The sequence below is a fragment of the Delphinapterus leucas genome, chromosome 19 (genome assembly GCF_059928025.1).
Source record: "Delphinapterus leucas isolate spDelLeu-1000000601 "Yukka" chromosome 19, BTC_Dleu_Yukka2, whole genome shotgun sequence".
Lineage (NCBI taxonomy): Eukaryota > Metazoa > Chordata > Mammalia > Artiodactyla > Monodontidae > Delphinapterus > Delphinapterus leucas.
The window spans coordinates 11,718,870-11,739,712 of NC_143147.1; the positions used below are offsets into that span (position 1 = coordinate 11,718,870).

The 20,843-nt window shown below is 38.5% G+C and overlaps 1 protein-coding gene across 5 annotated transcripts in view; it reads right to left on the reverse strand.

Moving 5' to 3' along the window:
* MAP2K4 (mitogen-activated protein kinase kinase 4) overlaps positions 1 to 20,843 on the reverse strand; it is a 105,222-nt gene that overhangs the window by 18,004 nt on the left and 66,375 nt on the right. For all 5 annotated transcript variants that reach the window (XR_016388839.1, XM_022596226.3, XM_022596223.2 and 2 more), the window contains 4 exons: positions 14,199 to 14,318; positions 6,657 to 6,776; positions 4,208 to 4,259; positions 1,190 to 1,317 (listed from right to left, as the gene is read on the reverse strand). Coding sequence is in view for 4 of the 5 variants with exons in the window: in XM_022596226.3 (XP_022451934.1) it covers positions 1,190 to 1,317; positions 4,208 to 4,259; positions 6,657 to 6,776; positions 14,199 to 14,318 (420 nt within the window). In the remaining variant the exon portion in view is untranslated. The remainder of the gene's footprint in view (positions 1 to 1,189; positions 1,318 to 4,207; positions 4,260 to 6,656; positions 6,777 to 14,198; positions 14,319 to 20,843) is intronic.

The following is a 20,843-nucleotide window of genomic DNA, read 5'->3' on the forward strand; positions in this document are numbered from 1 at the left end:
ACCTATTCAAAAAAGAGGTAGGGACTTCCCTGGTGGCGCAGTGGTTAAGAATCTGCCTGCCAACGCAGTGGACACGGGTTCAAGCCCTGGTTCTGGGAAGATCCCACATACCGAGGAGCAACTAAGCTCGTGCGCCACAACTACTGAAGTCCGCGTACCTAAAGCGCATGCTCCGCAACAAGAGAAGCCACTGTAATGGTAAGCCCACGCACCACAACGAAGAGTAGCCCCCGCTTGCTGCAACTAGAGAAAGCCCATGAGCAGCAACGAAGACCCAACGCCGTCAAAAATAAATTAATTTTTTGAAAAAAGAGGTAGAGGGCTTCCCTGGTGGCGCAGTGGTTGAGAGTCCACCTGCCGATGCAGGGGACACGGGTTCGTGCCCTGGTCCGGGAGGATCCCACATGCCGCGGAGCGGCTGGGCCGGTGAGCCATGGCCGCTGAGCCTGCGCGTCCGGAGCCTGTGCTCCGCAATGGGAGAGGCCGCAACAGTGAGAGGCCCGCGTACCGCAAAAAAAAAAAAAAAAAAAGAGGTAGATCAGTACTTTGGCTGGTTACAAAATAAACATATCAGTATAAGTAGCTTTCCTATGCATCAGCAGGTACTATGACGCGCCAGGTTGAGAGATAACTAATGCCTCTACCTTGCACGTGTCAGTGAGTTTCTCTTACCTCTGAACATGCTATGAGACATACTGAGTTCTATGAGGAATTCGGCTTCCTATTCTTCTCTAACCAGAAACAGCACCACTTACATTATCAATATGTCTACTACAATTGTAAACATACAATCAATTGTAACAGTGATTGTAAACATACAATCAATATGTCTACTACTTGACTGTAGTACCTCCTACAGTCAAGACAGCATATGGGGGTCTAGAGGTACAAAAGAGGCCTTCTGAGAACTAACTAGAATATAATGAAAAAATAGTAATCAGAAAAGACCATAAATGCTCAGTGCCAGGCAAGAGGAATACGGTAAGACAATGAAACAGGAGTTCACTGGGATGATTTCGCCAAGCTTCACAGAAGAGCTAGAACTGAGTTTGGTCTTCGTGGAAGAGGAGAATATTCTAGTATGGTGAAACTGCACGACCAAAGCAGATTCCTTAGTAGTACAGCACCAAAGGGCACAGGCTCTCTGTGCAATGAATGTCAAGCAAGAAGGTTTGGCCTTTGCACTTACTGCCATGTATGGCCTGCATCCAGCATCTCTTGTCTTGGCAATGGAGTCCACAAGCTGTCCACTGATGCCAAAGTCGCAGAGTTTAATATTTCCACTTCTATCCAGAAGAATATTGGAAGGTTTGATATCTGCAAGACACAGATGTCACTCAACGTTCAAGTAATCAAACGAGCTATATTCTAAAGTATTTCAAGGAAAAATACTGAAAAACCTTAGAAAACATAAGTGATCAAGTCCTTAAAATTCAGATAGCTAAGATGAAAAAAATTTTCTGAATGCTAAAAACTCATTATCAAAAAACTCCTCATATTAAATTTAGGCATTCTATAAAGTTTTGTTTTCATCAAGAGACATACTCATTTACTTGTTTCAAATTCATTACTTAACAGTCAAAACATGTAGGATGAATTTAATCTGTAAGAGTATACTAAGCTACTTTACAATACGTGTCAAAGATTATACAACTAAATGCAAAGTATACAAATTATAAACTCACAATTTAGTTAAAGGAGAGCTTTATCTAACTTAGGAAAGTATCCAATCCAGTACATCTAAAAGACCACAAGCTTCGGGATCAAAAAAGCAAAGGTTCAAGACCTGGGCCTGATATTCACAATGTGACCTGGGGCAAGTTCCTGAACTCTCACTTAGCAACCACAACTCCCTCATCTACAAAATATAATAATTCCTAACTTATAGGATTGTGGAAGTGAAAACACCTATTACAGAAACTGAACATTGTTAGTACTCAGTAAATGTATCCACTTAATAATTATTTCTCCTTGAGAGATTTTTCTGATCTTAGATGGCTTCATCGAGTTTCTCCCAACCAACCTTCTTTAAGAGTCATCCTGGAGAAACTAGATTCATTTTTACCATTCTCAGAGTGTGTGTGCTTTCCCACACACCTGAGAAAGCTGAATCCTTTCCATTTGGTTCTCCAGGTTTTACACAGTCTTGTCACATTGGCCCCTAGGTTATCACCTCCTCCTCATTCACCATCAACTCACTCACTGCCAGTGTGTGCAAATCAGCTAGCTGGACAATTCTCCCTGCCCTTGCTCACTAATTCTCTGTCCCTATCTCGATCCTTCGAGGCATTTAATTGTCCCTGTCATGGTTCCATGAATAAAAAGGACAGAAATAAATATAGGATACAAAAATATCTGTCTGTAACTCAGAAAGGGACCTACAAAAAAATCCAGAAAAGAATGCTTACCATCACTGACACGGCTGACTGCCTATCAAACAAACATCCACTCCTAAGCATGCCATCAACCTTTCTAATGGAACTTTCATTTTACTGAGATCCATCCTCCTCTGTGTACATCTATCCGCATCTCCAAACACGGGGTCCTGATTGGTCTAAGCTTATCAGGGTAGCCTCATGCTCCTTGCCAGGGACTAGTTTAGGTAAGGGCATGAAGGAGACAAGAGAAAATGTGAGAGACAAGTAAGTAAGAGCTCCCTGCTGCTAAGACAGCCACACAAGAAGAGACAGCTTCTTCTTCAAGAGGCTGTTATGCTAGGTGTGACACAGGACCTGCTTTAGTTGTTACTACCCTGAGGATGGAGCCAACATGTTAAGGAGAGCAGAGCCAGAAGAAGGGAGCCTGAGCCCTAATCACATCGTGTTGGAGCCACCCTATCTTTGGACTTACTACGACAGATAATGAGTTTCCTTGAAGTTTAAGCCAGTTAACAGGATTTTCTCTTACTTGTAATCAAAAGCACTCTAATTACAGCAAAAAAAAAAAGCTACCTGATCCTAGCTGGTAAAAAAGACTGCTATAAATTCATCATTTTACTTAGTCACAGGAAAACCAAAGTTATTTTTGAAGCCTTTCCCTTTTATTTAACCTTGGGCAGTGTCTTAGTGCTTTACTGTGATTGGTGAGAATCCCTAAGGTAATTGTCAGACGCCCTAAGGTAATACTCCCATAATTACCAAATACAGACAAAAAAAGGGAGGGAAAAAAATCCAAAACAAGAACAAGATGAAGTACAAGAGGAACAAAATAATTTTGTTTAGGGACCTAATCCTACATGATTTTAGGCCAAAAGAGAAAATAAGAAGGCTAGCCAAAATTATCTTTAACAAGCATTAAGCCAGGCAAAATTAAATGAAATATTCTGATGTTCGAGGTTAACTAATTGCAGTCGTTCAGGGTCAACCTCAAATAAAAATTACTTAAATCAACGCCCTAATTACTAATCTCTTTAATCACAAACTTAGAGCCCTTTAACCTCAGAATTCAAGGTTTTTCGCATCTCTGAATACGACTGTTTCCTTTCTGTCCTGTGTTGTCAGGCTGAATCACACACTGCCATGTATCACCTTGGGTTTGTCCACTACAGATTTACTGAGGGTACAGAACTGTGCCTCTTCAAAGCCACTGCCTCACTACCCCGAGTCTGGCATAGTAATAAGACAGAGCAACTACTTAAACTATTTGCTGAATTAAATTCAGGAATCCCACTGTCTCCCAAAAGACAGACACCAAATGTTTGAATTTGGACCTGTGTCTAAATAAGGCCAAGATCACTGTTTTCACAAATACAAATGCTTTAGAGGAATTTCAATGTAAAATACTAATTAAAGAATCTTTCTCAATTTACAAAAATCCTCCCAAGTAAAGAAGAAACACTTGATAGGGACAGTAGCGTGCCTTTAAAATGATCGAGGGTGCTATCCTGCAGATCCTTCTTTGACGGTCCACAGGTTCACCTTCCTGCCTTATTTGTATAGACAGAGAAACATTAATTATCTATCAGGCAAATGAATAATTATTTTTCAACTAAGCCCCAACATTCTAATAAGTTAGACTGAAATTTATAGAATCCCAAAGGGAAAAAAATCCTAAATTAATAATAAAGTTTTAGGGTACATGTAGTATGTTTTGCTAAAAATACAAGTGTTTTAGGAAAAGTTATACAATACACTGTAACTTTTAATTTTTTTTCCTATTAAGGAAAAATGTTATTTTCCAGTCTAAAAAAAAAACAATTCATACCCACCTCTGTGAATGATTTTCAAGTTTTCTTTTAAGTGGTTTAGTGCTTTCACAGTCTAGGGAGGAAAAAGCAGAGTAGGATGGGATAAACAATCAATTTCCTTCTAATCAAACAGCACAATAGCTTACGGTAAAGTAACAGCTTGGGTAGCTCTTTGCATTCTTTTGGGCTTAATATTTCAATATTCTGTCCATTTTTTATGTTAGCTGAAGATGCTAAATTATGATTTTAGATATGAAATCATAGTTGCCTTTACACGCCCTTCCCTGACAGCTAAAAAAACAAACAGGTAACTTACAATTTTTTAAATAAGTCATTAAAAAGTTGTATAATCTTTCTCATACCATCGAACTTTTTAGGAACAGATATATTTAGTACAAAAAGGTCCAACAGTCTGGTTCCATTATCAACCCTAATTTAATAAGTTTTTCCAAATTCTCAGTTTCTCACAATCATTCACCCTCACTGGGTGTGGAGCCTGCAAAGTAATTTTTGCAGAGCCAGAATTTATCCTGTTGTTTGATCACTGCTCATGATCAGGAAATCAAAGATTTCTCCAGGAACAGAGGAAACAGAGACTTGAATTAACATTTCTACAACCTCAAACTAAAAGAGAAGTGAAGCACAGGCCTACAATTAGAAAGGTCAAGTCTCCGCTGCCATCAAGCTGCTGGGTGCAGAACACAAACTCGCAATGCTTCAAACAGCCAGGCTTGTTCATGGGGTTATTAATTAGCAAGAAGAGATTTAACACAAAGTAATTTTAAATGTTACGCTTAATATAAAGGATGATCACCAAGTCTAGAAACACAGGCAAATATATAATAAATGATTTATTAGTGTACATTACATATATTGCAATTTAGGATAAAATAATTTTATCTATGTTTTCCAACTTCATGATCATCCGGTCATGCAGTGGTTAACAGCTGGATTCTAGGATCAGACTGCCTGGGCTTAAATCATTTACACTTACAAATGTATGAATTTCAAAGCAAATTAATTACTTAACCTCTCCATGCTTTAGATTTGTCATCTGTAAATAAAAAGGGGGTTACACTATTTACCATTGAGAGTTGCTATGAACATAAAATGTCATGAGATCTTGGCCTGACACAAATAAACACTCAGTAACCATGGGCTATTATCATTATTCTACTATTGTTCCATTATAATTATTATGAATAGTAAAAAGTTCCAAGATAAAGCTAGGTTTGGTATACTGAAGAGAGATGACTAAAGTGATCAACATAAAATTTCATACGCCTGTCTGAATAATGAAGAAGTTTCTAGTAAAACTTGTTTATACTAGACAGCTTCTCTATAAAATTATATGAAAGGGTATATATCTTAACAGCTCATAAAACATTTAAATTAAGCATTAATTCAGGTAAATAATTTAAAATATTAACATGAGACCTATTAATCTTAAGATTATGACTAGAGTTTAACCTGACTTTTTAAATCCCAGTTATACACACATATCTCTTACAACTAAAATACAGTTCAAAAACTGTCTACTTATTTTAACATTGACCCTTAATGATTAAACAGGATAAACTGACAATTACCAGGCAGACTATACTGGATGTGGAGGATGCAGGGAAGAAAGAGGAAATTCATGCAACCAGAATATCTATCTTACAACTTCCTATAAAATTTAGTTTACACATCCACTAACCCAGGTCATGTCATTAGTTCAGATTCTCAGGGGTTTCTAAGAAACTTACTAACTTTATCAAAAAAATTTGTTTTTCTTTCTGTGAAAAAACTATGAATGACCTTTGTTAGCTAAAAGAACAAGAAAGAAAATGATCATTAATTCATTTTCAAAACTATAAACACGTAAGCAAAACAGTGCCTCTTTTCTTTTTTGGTACTATGCTCAAAGTGATTTGACCAAATTAGTAGTAATGCTGGTTACTGAAATTGCTAGTCAACAATTTAAGTAGTTTAGACAGAATAGCCCAAATCTTAAACCACAGGAAATATACTTAGTCTAAAGAGTTTCAATTAAGGGATTTCAAGGAAACTGCTGCAATTCTAATTTAAGCAGAACTGTGATAATATAACCTATTTAAATACAGTTAAAGTAACAAGGGAAAGAGGAACAGAAAATTGCTTTTTCTAGCCTTATTTACAGCACAGGCTGTTATGGTTCACTCTGATTTTAATGGAAAGAATACTGTAGTATTTATTATTGAAATGTATGATTTCAACACGTACTTTTCAATAATGGAAAGTGTCAATGTAGTATTTTGAAAATTGTTCTTACTACTTGTTGTATTAATTACCCCACAGAAGTGATTTTTGTCTCTTTTCCTATTATAATGATTTTCCAGGAAGGTCAGTAACATTCTGTGAAGGGCATTCAGATGTGTGCATTCAAAACTCCAGTAGCATCTTTATGTAAGTATGTAGACAAGGAACAATTTGAAAACCAAGTACTTACTGCTAAAGTGATTTTGCCTAAAATTTCTTCTGGAATAACATCATCTAATACACTATATACATATTTGTAAAACTTATCAAACGAGGTAGACATGAGTTCCATACAGATCCAACAGTCACCCTATAAAAAAACAAATATCTGTTATTCTTATACATCTTAACATTAAGTACCACCTTTCCTTTACTTAAAATAGAAATACAATGAGAGAAGAAGCAATCTTCTTCTTCTTTTTTTTTTAAATTTTTGTTCCTTATTAAAGTGCTGGACAGAATATTCTCCTCATGTTCAAATACAAACTTAGTAGCCCAATTTTCCCCACTCTTAATTGTAATTCCCCACTCTTAATTGTAATTCCCCACTCTTAATTTTCCCCACTCTAAGTCCTACATAGAAAACCTTTGGACTTTTATAAAAATTTTCAAACTCTGCCATGATTAAATAGAAAAACAGAAAATATGTGGGAAACTGTTCATTCTCACTAACAAAGGAAATAGACTACAGGAATCTTGAGAAACTATATAAACTTCTTAAATTAGTAAAAAAGAAAAAAAAAATACATAAAGCAAGCCCAATGCCTAAAGTCCTTGCTTAAATGCCACCTTCTTAGTGGCCGACATTGAAAATGCCCAATTCAAAATGCAAGTCATCCCCCTCTCAGCATCCCCTTAACTGCTCTACTCTGTAGAGCCTTTATCATCTTCTAATATAAAACATAATTTACTTATTTATTATGGTTTTCATTGATCTTCCCTATTATAACATATAGTCCACCACGACAGGGGCTCAATAAACATTCCTTAAATGAACAAATGCTGGCTATAATCAAATCAAATCATTCAAAAACTATTGGCGGCATTGTAGAGTGTTTTAAACCAGTTTGAAGGCAATCTGACAACAAAACAAGAGAAATAAAAGTGCCTATACCCTTTGATAGTCATCCCATGACTGGGAACCTAACTTAAACAAATAGCTCGTAAATTACAAAAAGAAAAAACAAAAACAAACTAAAAACCTCAACTATCTCACAAGATGAAATGGTACATTATTAAAAGGGTTACCTAAAATTAAATTATTTTGAAAACTATACAGTTCATGAGGTATGCATGAGAAAACACAGGCTATAAGCAGATTCCATGTTTATAATGCTGTAAAAGTATGTGCACATATAAACGAGGAATACGAAGTACCTTGGGAGAGTGAAAAGAGCTACAGGGATCATGACAAGAATTATCTTTAAAAAATTTTGCATATGGTTTCTAATTTATGGATCCAGCTATATCCTTAGAGATTTTCTACCACTAACCTCCTTCCCCTAACGTCTGACTTGGATTGATCATACGAGAGATCTATGCCCGGTGAAGTAAAATGGCTTGCTCAGAACAGCACTGCTAATTAGCGATAGAGCCATTAACAGAATCCACTTTACATAACTCCTTTCTCCTATCAACACCTCCAATGCAAGGACATTTAACTTATATGTAGAGACAGCACATGCTGTGATGACTGCTGAGATGAATAATCCCACTCTTAAAATAGAACCAGCTGCTGCAACATCCATGTAGCTCCATGGCTTCACAGAATGCTGATTTGTAAAGCATATCTGACAAAGTGAACTTTCACTTATAGTTATTCCAATCTTTCTTCTTAGGTCTCTTTTTCTGGGTGCTCTTGCAGAATAACCTTCGTAAACGACTAACACTATTAACCCAAAACACACACTTGAATTTATTTCAATCTAAAGACACCATCTCAATAGATTTACTAGAATTTTTTAATTAGAGAAAAGGATAGCACATTTAACTCACCTACTTAGAAAAACAGCGAGGAAGGAACTTAACTTCAGTAATATAGCAAAGTGGGACAATCACTGATTAGAGTGTGAAGGCCTGACTTACTCATCCAGGCTCTCCCACTCTCCACTTATATAAGCTTGGGCCCCGTTAACTCCTAACGATGAAATGGGATTGCCCCACAATCGTCAATGGAATATGATAAAGATCAAACGAGTTAACATATGTAAAGCACAAAGTAAAGCGCCTGGCAGCTGCTAAAAACTAGAGTTAAGAAAATGAGGGGAGAAGGGGAAAGGATGGAAAAATAGGAAAGCAACCAAAAGAGAAGGAAAGACAAGGGAACAAGGGAAATAAAGGTGAGAAGTAAACTGAGGTGAGAAGGGCAGATACAAAGGAGCAATTAGCTCCAGGGCGGGAAATCTTTGTAGTTTCTAAGGCACATAACCTAATGTAAATGTATTTCTTCTAGCAGTTCCTTTTGGCCATAACTGAGAATAGACAACAGCAATGAGCTGCGTTTAAAAAAAAAGGAATGGTTTGAGCTGCCTCAAAAGCAGTGACAGCAACATTACTTTCGCGTTCAAGCAAAAGACAGGACAACCACACAACTGAAATACAAAAATAAAAATTACTGAATATGGATTTACTGAAAAGGAAGGTGGAGGATAATGAAACTGAACTACTAAGATCAAGATAAGGGTTTCAGAGACAACATCCAGATAAAACCAATAACATAACTTTTATACCAACAGGAACAACTTAGAAAATAAAATGTTTAAAAAGACACCACTGGGCTTCCCTGGTGGCGCAGTGGTCGAGAGTCCGCCTGCCGATGCAGGGGACACGGGTTCGTGCCCCGGTCCGGGAAGATCCCACATGCCGTGGAGTGGCTGGGCCCGTGAGCCGTGGCCGCTGAGCCTGCGCATCCGGAGCCTGTGCTCCGCAACGGGAGAGGCCACAACAGTGAGAGGAGGCCTGCAAACCCAAAAAAAAAAAAAAAAAAAAAAAGACACCACTCACAGTAGAAAGAAAAAAGCACCTAGGAATAATACATCTAACAAATTAGCCTAGCCAATCAGGAAAAAAGAGAGAAGATACAAATTACATCAGGAATGAGAGAGAGAGGGAGGTAACATCACTGTAGATTCTACAGATATTATGATGATAATATAGGGCTATTATGAATAACTTTATACCAATTAATGTGACAGTTTAGATAAAAGGCACACATTTCTGAAAATAAAATCAAACTACCAAGTATCACTCAGGGAGAAACAGATAACCTGAAGAGAACTCTTTGAAAGAAACTGAACTGCAAAATAATTATGCTGAGTAAAAGACAACAACAACAAAAAAAGGAGGGGATACATGCTGTATGATTCCATTTACATAAAATTCTAGAAAATGCAAACTCATCTACAGTGGCAGAAAGCAGCTCTGCAGTTGCCTGAGGATGGTGACAGCAGAGAGGAAGTGTGTATAACCTACGGGACACAAGGAAACTCGTGAGAGGTGGGTATGTTCATGACCTTGATTATGGTGACAAGCCCACACGTGTGTACATTTGTTCCAACATATCAAATTGTATATTGTAAATATGTGCAGTTGATTGCCAATTTTACCTCCATAAAGCTGTACTTAAAACCTGCCGGGGCGGGGAATGAAGGGGAAAGGACAACATGAGCAGAAGTAGGGGTAGAAAGGGAGGAGGTGACTAAATTTGGCTAATATCACTGCCTTTTTTTTTTTTTTTTTTTTGCGGTACGCGGGCCTCTCACTGTTGTGGCCTCTCCCGTTGCGGAGCACAGGCTCCGGACGTGCAGGCTCAGCGGCCATGGCTCACGGGCCCAGCCCCTCCGCGGCATGTGGGATCTTCCCGGACCGGGGCATGAACCCGTGTCCCCTGCATCAGCAGGCGGACTCTCAACCACTGCGCCACCAGGGAAGCCCTATCACTGCCTTTTACATAACCTGATGAACTCCTATAGTCACAGATTACTCAGAACAGTATTTCCTACACTGGAGTTTCCCCAACCTCAAAAGATATCTTAAATAAGGGATTCCTTGCTATTAAATTCTGAAAATGTATATATTAAAAGGCATTTTAAAAGTGCTTCTAAGTCTCAGTATTGATAACATAAATAGTAGGTCTGGCCTTTATGTAAGCTACAGGCTAAAAGTCACTTTCATTACTCAATACTGTCAAGCTCTTTGTTCCCTGTCTAGCAATTCTGAAAATGAATTTAGAAACCTGTGCAATTAGATGTCTTAATAAATTATCTAAATAAAATCCAAGTTGTATTTTGGACTTCTTATCCTCATTTAGTTTCATCCTAGAAAGAAGTATACACATGGTTGGAGACAACAGCAATAAATGAGTTACCAACTTCAGTATTAAATGTTATTTATTCACTGCTCCAAATAAAGTTATGGAACTTTCAGAGGCTCAATATTACCCAATGGCAAGATTAACCTCTACACTGTTGCTGCCAAGAAGAAGAAAAATAACATCTCATGGCTCCGTGATTGTTGGTTGACTGAATCAGACCAAGAGCTGATGTCCTGTGGTCATATAAATTATGTGAAATGAAGTACTCTGGAGGCTTTTCACAGGGATGGGAGTTACAAGCATTTGTCTCTCTCACAACAAGTCCTGAATGTGCTCATTCATGTCCAGTCTTTTCCTTTCATAAACCCAGAATTCTGTGTCTATTATCAAAACTGAAGGTGGGGCTTCCCTGGTGGCGCAGTGGTTGAAAGTCCGCCTGCCGATGCGGGGGATGCGGGTTTGTGCCCCGGTCCGGGAGGATGCCACGGAGCGGCTGGGCCCGTGAGCCATGGCCGCTGAGTCTGCGCGTCCGGAGCCTGTGCTCTGCAACGGGAGAGGCCACAACAGTGAGAGGCCCGCGTACCGCAAAAACAAAGCAAAACAAGAAAAACAAAAAAAACCCTGAAGGTCATGTCAACAAAAAAGGATCCTTTTCTTTTAAGTGATCTAGCTCAAAAATCTTTCTCCAAACCATTATTAAATAAATGTTTATTATTTTTAACCATTGTAGCTTCAGGACAGTTACAACTTTGACTATGCATATGCACTCTTCAAGGTGAACTTTCTGCTTCTAAAACTGCATTATTCAGAAAGTACCTATTACTTCCTGCATTCTGAGATCTAAGGGGGGCGGGGGGTGGCTTCATGTTCAGCCTAACTAGGCATTTTGTGACTTAACACAACTTACCTGTATAGCTCCTGACTCTTCATCTTATCATACTCAAAAACTGCAATGTTTAAAAAGTAGATTATTTCTTAAATGAAGCTCAAGTTCTTTATCCCTGGACCACTTGTGGTATAACAGAAAGAACAGTGAGATTTTTGTCTCTGAAGTCCTGTCCGTGACACTTCCTGGCTGTGTGACTTTTGTCAAATTAGTACTCATATCTCAGTTTCCTCCCTGAGAAGAGGGGATAATACCACCAACCTGCCCGAGACTGTTGTGAAAGTAATAAATGTGGAATCTATAGAGCATTCAATAGATGTTAGTGCTTATAGATGCATATCTCAATTCCAGTCAACCTTCCTGAGATATGAAACTGAATTTTACCCAGCTGTTCATAAGGAATCATAATGATCCTGTTCAGATACTATTCCAAGCTTTTTGTTTTGTTTCCAGTAACTTTTCAATCATGGATATCACTCTGCTTTCTTTTCATAAAATCAGACTTCACACTATCTAGCCTGGAGCTATATATTTAAATGTTGCTTAAGTGAATTATCAAGTAAACGAACATGAGAAATAAACCGGCATACTTGAGCACTACGGAGGTGAATTAGGGCTGAGATAGAGCCCATGAAAGTCTACGGAGATAGAGCCCATGAAAGTCTACGGAGACAGTGAGCACAGCATGGAAAAGCTGACTGTGGCATCCAGTTAGGAGAGAAAATCTAGTCCATTCCAGATAACGACTGCTCTTCATGAGATGTGAAGAGTAGTGTGGCCAGGGGATTTATGATTATGAAGAAGAAATTCATGGTTTGGGGGAAGAAGGGAGGAGGAGATGGCAAGATTCCTGTGCAACATGAAGAAAGTTCCAGATTCATGATCTTACAAACAGAATAACAGTATATAATACTTCGGTGCAGGATACAGTTACCTGCCTGAATACATGACTGTGTGCGCTGACGTGATGTAATACTATGTGACATGGGGAAGAAAGGTAACAAATTCAACAGATCTGGTCATAAAAATGAACACTCAAGTCAAAAAAGTACAAGGACAGGAGGAGAAAGAAGCTATGTGAGTCTAAAACTAATAGTGATTAATTAGTGATTCAACAAAGGGATGGGCTCTATCATGAAGGAGAACGCTTCTGGTTAATAGAGTTATCTATTAAGAGCACAGAAAAATAAATAAGTATTTCAGGATTGGGTGAAGAATTAATCGACAAACCTCTAAGGTCTTCTCCAATGATAAGATTTCATATCTTTCTACTCAGTGTAACATTCAGTCCTGTCTTACAACATAGTATTTTTTAAGTCAGTAACGCTAACAAAACCCCCAAAATGACACCCTCTGCGATCCAGTCCCAAAAAGAAGGGCAGGGTGGGATGCAGTTTTTCCTTACCAGTTCATAGCAAACCCACCAGTATCAGCTCATCCTAACATTTTCAAAATGATAATGGATTTTTTTTTTTTTTCCGGTACGCGGGCCTCCCACCGTTGTGGCCTCTCCCGTTGCGGAGCACAGGCTCCGGACGCGCAGGCCCAGCGGCCACGGCTCACGGGCCCAGCCGCTCCGTGGCACGTGGGATCCTCCCGGACCGGGGCACAAACTCATGTCCCCTGCATCGGCAGGCGGACTCCCAACCACTGTGCCACCAGGGAAGCCCTATAATGGATATTTTTTTAAGAGTATTTAAAAAGCTTAAGAGTTCAGTTCAATTCCCATTCACCTAACTAAATATCACAAGTGTGTGATAACTGTCCAGGACATCATGAAGTATCTGATTCACTGACAGCTCCACCTTTACTTCCTGACCCCAACTCACTTCCCTGCTTTAGGGAGTGGTGTGACTGGAAATGAGCAAGTGCACTGACAGCTGCGGGCAGAAGTGATATCCTCCTGTAGCAGGGTACAGGAGAGTCAGAGACCAAAAGAGATATATGATCCTGACACCAAGAAACTAAAGTTCTAGCTTCTACATAAAAATCTGGATAGCAGAATTAGATACAAGAAATTCTACTGCAGCTGTTAATTTCCATGTCTGATGAATTTTATTGAGGATTGTGGGTGGACACGAATAAATGCTTATGCTAAATGCAGATACATTTGATGACAGAAATGAATGAAGGTTTAAAAAAGGGGTCGGGGAGGACTGAGGGAGCTCAAGGACAAAAGGGATAGATCTAAATACAGTAACATATTTAGAAGCCAGATGATTTGTGCCAGGTTCTTAAAAAACAGAAAATATTTACATATGAAGAAGGAAATATGGAATTCACAAATGACAGCCATAAAATACTTAATTAACTAATATAATTAAAGTACGAAGTTCACCCCTTAACCAAAGGAACATGAATGGTAGAAATTAATGTGTAAATTATCATGGTGATACACTAAAATGCTGAGAAATCAATGTATTACTAATGTACGGCATTTAACTGAAGATTGGAATCAAATCCTGCCATCCTCTTACTCATTCCAAGTAGACGTCCACTTGTCAGCTAAGACCCAAGCTTAGGTTTATTCCTACCTCTCTGAAGAGTGCACCATAAAACTGAACAATGTACGGGCAATCACTACTTCGCATCACTACATCCAAATCCATGAGAAGTTGTTTTTGCTCTTTCTCATCCACTGTTGACCGAATTCTCTGGAAAAAAATGACAAAAGATGTCACAAAAACATAAAACAACTTTAGAAACCAAAGAAAAACCACTACCACAAGACTAAAAATTCCAAGCAGACTTCACAAATACTAACCAGACATAAAAATTATCATCTTCCTTATACTTTACAAGAATAATTTTATCACAGAAAAACAAAACAGCACTTAGAAAAAAATTTTTTTGACAAAATAGCACGTAGGAACTCTTTAAGGGACACAGAGCTTTTTAACCACAAGCATTCACTGATGATGATGGAAGGAACGCCCTGCCGGCAAATATAAAGAAAATCTTAACAAGCCATCCTCTAAACAGTTTACGTTGAATAATTATCAGTAGTTTCATACATACTTTTAATCACTATTTCAGAATTGTATGGAATCTGGGTATTCAACGCAAGAACAGCCCTCTTCACTCCCTGGCATCCTTACGCCTTAGCATCCTCCTTCTTTAGAGATGGAAAATAGCCCAGAACAGGTAAAAGTGAGAACTAGCATAGGGGCAGCACACAGACTATGATCCATGTCTCCCAAATCCTGTACTGGTATCTTCCCCCTTCACCATGCTTTCTGTATGTTAAAAACAAAAAGTTCTACCTGACTCTCCAACTCGTGAGTCAGAATGCAGGGCAGCATAAACATGTGGAGGAAAATCTAAAAATGAGGAGACAGAGGGCTGTCTGTCTGCTCCTCAGATGATGAGGTCCTCCCCTGTACATTGCAGACCTGGGGTATATCCCCAACCCACCTGTAAAACGATGACTCTGCACAAGTCTAAAAGACTCCCACAAAAGATAAGGGTCCCCAGCCCTGCCACCCACCCAGGAACTGCACAGAACATGGAGATGTTCAGGGCGACAGCTCCCACTGCACTAGAGACAGGAAAGAATCAAGTTCAGACAGTGTAAAATATTAATAATGAAGTTACAGTTTAATGACAAGGCATGCAAACAGCTCTGTTCTCATAAAAAAAGTTCACAATGTCATACCGCGCCACTGTGTACAATACATAGCACATACTTACAAGGCAAGTTAGTATCAAAAAATATACAAGGTGGCATTTTGTCTTCCAAAGACTTCAAGGTATCTGTCCTCAATGTTCTTGAAAGGGTGAAGGCAGTCAATTAAACTCTTGAACCCATTTTACAGAAGAGAAGCCAGAGGCACAGAGAAATACAAAAGATGTATTCCATGTGACACGACAATAAGCAGGTGTATAAGGAATAGAAGTAGGTTCTCTAATTTTCATTTTTCCCACACTAAATGAGGAATTCCACACATTCCAAATACAAACAAATTTAATTTTGCAACTTAAAATTTACAGCCTGCTAGCTACAGTACTTCATACCAAATAAAATTTACTAGCTGGCATCCATCTTGTACATACTGATTTATTCCAAACTTTCACACTGAATATCCTGCCCAGATAAATAAGAAAAAAATAAGAAGAATGAAAAATAAAAACAAGTAAGACTAGTACTTTTAAAATTAAGAAAATCCCCCCCTCCCATTTCTGTACTTTCATAGTTTGGAGATTAATAAGTTTGCTTTTAAATCAACATCGGCATAATGTCTGCTCAAAAGGGATAGTTTTAAAAAGTCAAATTAGCCCAGAGATGTAATTTGTATTTGTTCAAAACATGACACTGAAATTTTTGTAAACATTTTAATTACATTAACTTCTGTTTTAAAAAATATAACTTTAAAAGTGTAGCTGTGAAAATACTAATTTGGGAATGCTATTATTTTTAAAAGACTTAATAATCCTATGTATCTAAACTTAAAAGACAAAGAACTGGTAATTAGAGACAAACAGGGAAGAAAAAGCAAATGATCCTCTGGTTGCGGAAGATTTCTACCTACTAAAGAATTCTCACTATTAATAGATTAAAAATTTTTTTTCTACTTTTACTATTTTTCCTTATTTACAAGTGTACTAACACACACACTTATAAAACACTATTTTAAAAGATGTCCTCCTTTCTAGTTTATTTTTTGTTTCCCTAAACTGGTTATATGGTTTTCTAAATTTACAATATACCTCAGTTGTTATCATCAATAACTGACTCTTGGGGACGAGTTTCTAAAAACACTGCTGTTGCTACAGAAAGGATACATGTTACTGTGTGAACTGGAGACCTAACTGAAGTCCCAGCATCTAACTGATGTAATAGGATTATTACTAACCATACTGGAGAGAGAGTTCCTGGCACAGTTGTAATCTCTGAGATTGTCAGCATGGCAGGAAAATCTGTCCATCTGTAAAATATTCTTTAATGCCATTGCTAGCATGAAAGAGAACATGGGGGGGAGGGCTGCTGGATGGCCTACTGCTCTAATGATGCTTGTCCCCACCTCCTCACGCTTTCTGAGCATCTTGCCCAAGTGATGGGTGTTGGAGGACTAGCTGCTGGTACTGCATCTCAATTGTTTAAAACAGAGCAAGTACAGCTAGCTCTGAATTATACTGATACTAAAGTTTTAGGGTCGTATTGTAACCTTTATTATATGTGAGGAATTAATAAACTAAGCTAATTCAAAAGGCCTGAAGGACTCAAAGAGGAGATTAACTATAAGCATACATCTCCTACAATAGCAGTAGCTTCAAATTAATGATTTTAATTCAGTAATTCAATAAGTAATTCAAGTTAGAAAACACAAATAATCGATGATTCAAATGACAAAATACTTAGTAATAAAAGTCACTACCAGGAAAGTTTTTCTAATTGAACATCAAAGTAATGTGTATGGAAAAGATTTCTACCATTTGAAATAAGCAAGGCTCGGATTCTCTAATGAAGGGAGCATAATCACCAAAAATGGAACACATCACTGAGAACAAACTTCCCTTCCCCTTATAAAGCTGTCCTTAATGAGGGTACTGGAAAATGCAAAGGTGAAGCCAATTACACTACTTGAAATTCTCCTGTAATTTAAATGTTCAGAAATCAAATGTGTTGATAAATGCCTTGAATTACAGGAAATTTTCATTTATTGACACCATAAATTTAAAGTTAGATAAGGCTAATGTTCATTTGGTCTCAGCAAACCCTTTTTTTTTTTTTTTTTCTATTTAAGAAAGTAGAAAATATTTAAGAAAATCATCTCAAGAACCTTAAGTTTTAAAGAAAAGTTTCACTTTCACCCAAATATCATTAAAATTACTCTTGTTTCTTCATTATGGGGCTATTGAGCTTTTACTTGTCACTGTTTTATTAACCTAGCTTAAGTTATCACATTCTCTCAGGACAAACTAAACTACTTTTTGAAAATCAACCTATACAGCATTTCCAATAATGAAGTTATTTTCAAATTATTACAATTTTACTTTATTTGGAACATAATGTAGAGAAAACACTTTTAAAGCAAAACAAGAATTACTACCCTACTTATATAAGCAGTTTGCTACAGTGAAGAAATTTTATATACCTGAAGCTAAAAATATATTTTTTAAATTGTTGTCCAAATCTGTATACAAAGCTGTTTTATACTCTGATAAAGCTTTAAAAGCAGGTAAGTGCCAACAAAAACTGCATGTAGCTACAGATCAGCAACACCAAAATAACTCTCATTTAAAGACACTTAGTAGAGGCAAAGGGAAAAAAAGATAAATTCCTAGTTCCCTGGTTGTATGACTATTAGTGTTATACATGGTTCTTATCTAATTAAAAAAAAAATTCCAAAGAGCTTCACTTATCTAAAGCAGTCAATCCAACTCATGCCACTGGCTGAAGCAGCCACAAATTCAGTTACTAGAACTCTGTAAGGATTAAGCTACAGTTATAGAAAGTTAAGAAGTTCCATAGGACAAGCTAAAAAATTTAAGTTAGAAATTGCCCTCTTGCCCTCTCCTACCTCATGCACAGAACCCAGCAATGCCCACTTTGAGAACAGTCCCAATCATACAGAAATACCAGGAAGTGGTTGAAAGTTTGCTTTCCTTCTTCCTGTACAATGTGACATCTTCAAGTCATTGGTAAATTTAAATGTTGACAGCTTATACCTGGCCTCATCTGGAATGCCTCAATTTTTAACAACATGAATTTAAAGTATAAATACTCCTTTCACTGGGATTTCACACACACTATTCTCTAGCCTTATCTCCAAACCCTGCCAACCGGACCTCTCACGTAATTTGCTGGTACTCATCAAGGATGAATAGTTAGGGACAAAACTAACACCAGTAAGTATGAAGGACTTTCAAGTTGATTAAGACACATTATAAGGATGGAAAGGGACTGGGGGAACTATTAAAACTAAATTCACTGAAGGACTGGGGTGGAAAGGGCAGAGAGAAAGAAGCCAAGAGGATGGATGAAAACAGGCAGTACACACTCTTAAGGAAACCAATTTCACCCCTTGTTACTGAGATACTATGACCGCATTAGTGTCGCTTTCCTAAATTTATTTTCAGAGGTCAGGAGTGACATGGAGAAGGGATAAAGGGAAAGAGTATGATGATGACCCACTCGCTATTATGGGGTAAGGCCAGGATGGCTCAACTGGCAAAAAGGAAATGAAAAAAGGCCCACAGCATAGGTCCTCAGAAGCGGGTCTCCAAGGAGCATTTTGCCTGGGCGTTAAATGAACACCTAGCTGATTCCGGTAGTGTCCTTGCCACCCACTCTGATTCAGGGTTAACCCACATATCCGTGTCAGAGTTCTCAGAGCTAGCTCAGTTGCTAGAGAAGCCAGGCACACACCAAAGCACTGGGGCCCGCCCTGAAAGGACCCCAGTCTGTGTCTGCCTGTGTCCTATGCAAGAACTCTGGACTCTCACCAAAATCCCAAAGTTGTTCTACCTGCCAACTCAAGCTATAAGGAAAGGTCAGGCCAATGACCAGCTCTATCTGTTGGATAATGTGTGTGTGGAGAAGGCCCTCTGGGTTACCTGATCCCATTCGTGTTTAGAGAAGGAGAAAATAGGTCATCACATACTCGAAAGACTCAGGGTAAAGAAGACTGATAAGTCATACATGTTCCTGATTAAAAACAGTAGTTCCACAACGTGTACAACAAATGTTTCTAGGATCTGGGCGTTCCAGGCAAAAGAGATACACGTCACCTGCAAACATATCAGGAATCAAGAACCGAGGAGTCCAGGAACTGACTTCAGAAAGACAGACTTGAAAACAGCAACACAGTCAAATAAACTTACAAAATGTCTATCAATTCTAACTGATACTCCATCTGTGTTTTTGTTTTGAAATGGAGAAAATACATGGGGAAAGAGATGTGGGGAACAGAAAAAATGGGAAAAGTAATGTGAAAGGGCATGACCACTAGTCCTGGCAGGTACAGTCTCTAAACTCTCACATGACACATTCTTGCCGGGTCTTTGAAGGGCTCAGCTGAGGGTTCAGAGAACCGTGTAACAAGGTGCCCGTGTTCATCTGTGGCTGCTTAGAGTAAGTTAGGAATAAGGTATGAGTATTCAAAAGTGAATGAGGGGTGAGTTCCCCAATCAGAAATTTGGGCACGGACACAATGAAACTCAGCAAGATGATGTATTCAACAACTATAGAGGAAATCAGTGTATGGCTTTAAAGATTATTCTAGGCATTGACTATAACAATTTAACACGCAATAAAGTGATGCAAGCTATTAGTATTTGGGCCATTAGGCAAAGTGCTACTTTCAATTTACCGCCAACCGAAATCAGAGCACCAGAAGGTCTTTACCCTTCGGCAAAGCCGAGTGGGATCCACTACCGCCTGCAGGTAGCTTGATCTCAGCTCTCAGTGGCTGTGGCTCATCCCTCTAGCTGAGCGCCTCTCACCATCTAAGGTGACCAACAGTATTTATATTCTCTACTCAAGTAATTGCCAAATATCTTGCCAAAATGGGATGAAAGCTTGAGCAATCACTCACAGGACAGGAATGAGATCAAATGCTCCCTGCGTCGATCAAATGCCCCATAATATGGGGCAATCAACTGTGGATTTCTTAATAAGCCATGTGATCTAGCCAATCGAATGAAAGCCTAAGACACTGGACTGAGTAGACACTGATAAGTATCACCCACGCAGGAATCCTAGAGCTGGTACCTGGGCAAACACAGCACATGGGATCTCGAGTGGACGCCTCTCCACAGAAAATAAAGAGGGATGGAATGAAGGTTCTACAGCGTTTCATTTAAAATCAAATGATGCAGAGAACAAGGACTTCTTAATTGATATAATTGTAATACACGTATTTTGAAAGTATCCAGTTCCTAGGATCCACAAACACCAATACTGCCCTGCCAGAAGTGCTGCCTTGTTCATTAAGCAGTCCCTGCCCTTTGGTTAGGGACTCCTCCTAAGGTTAACATGTGAGAGAATAAAACACAAAGGGGAATCCACTGCCAGTCAGTGGATGACTTCAGATCAACCTAAGTCAGGGAGGTAGGGGATAGGAGAGCAAGGATCACACTCAGATCCCCAAGCGTCCCCTTGGATTCTTACAAACATTCGATCCTTACAACAAATGTGCTGCTTTCCCAGCAGAAATGTCCAGAATTCAGTTCTAATA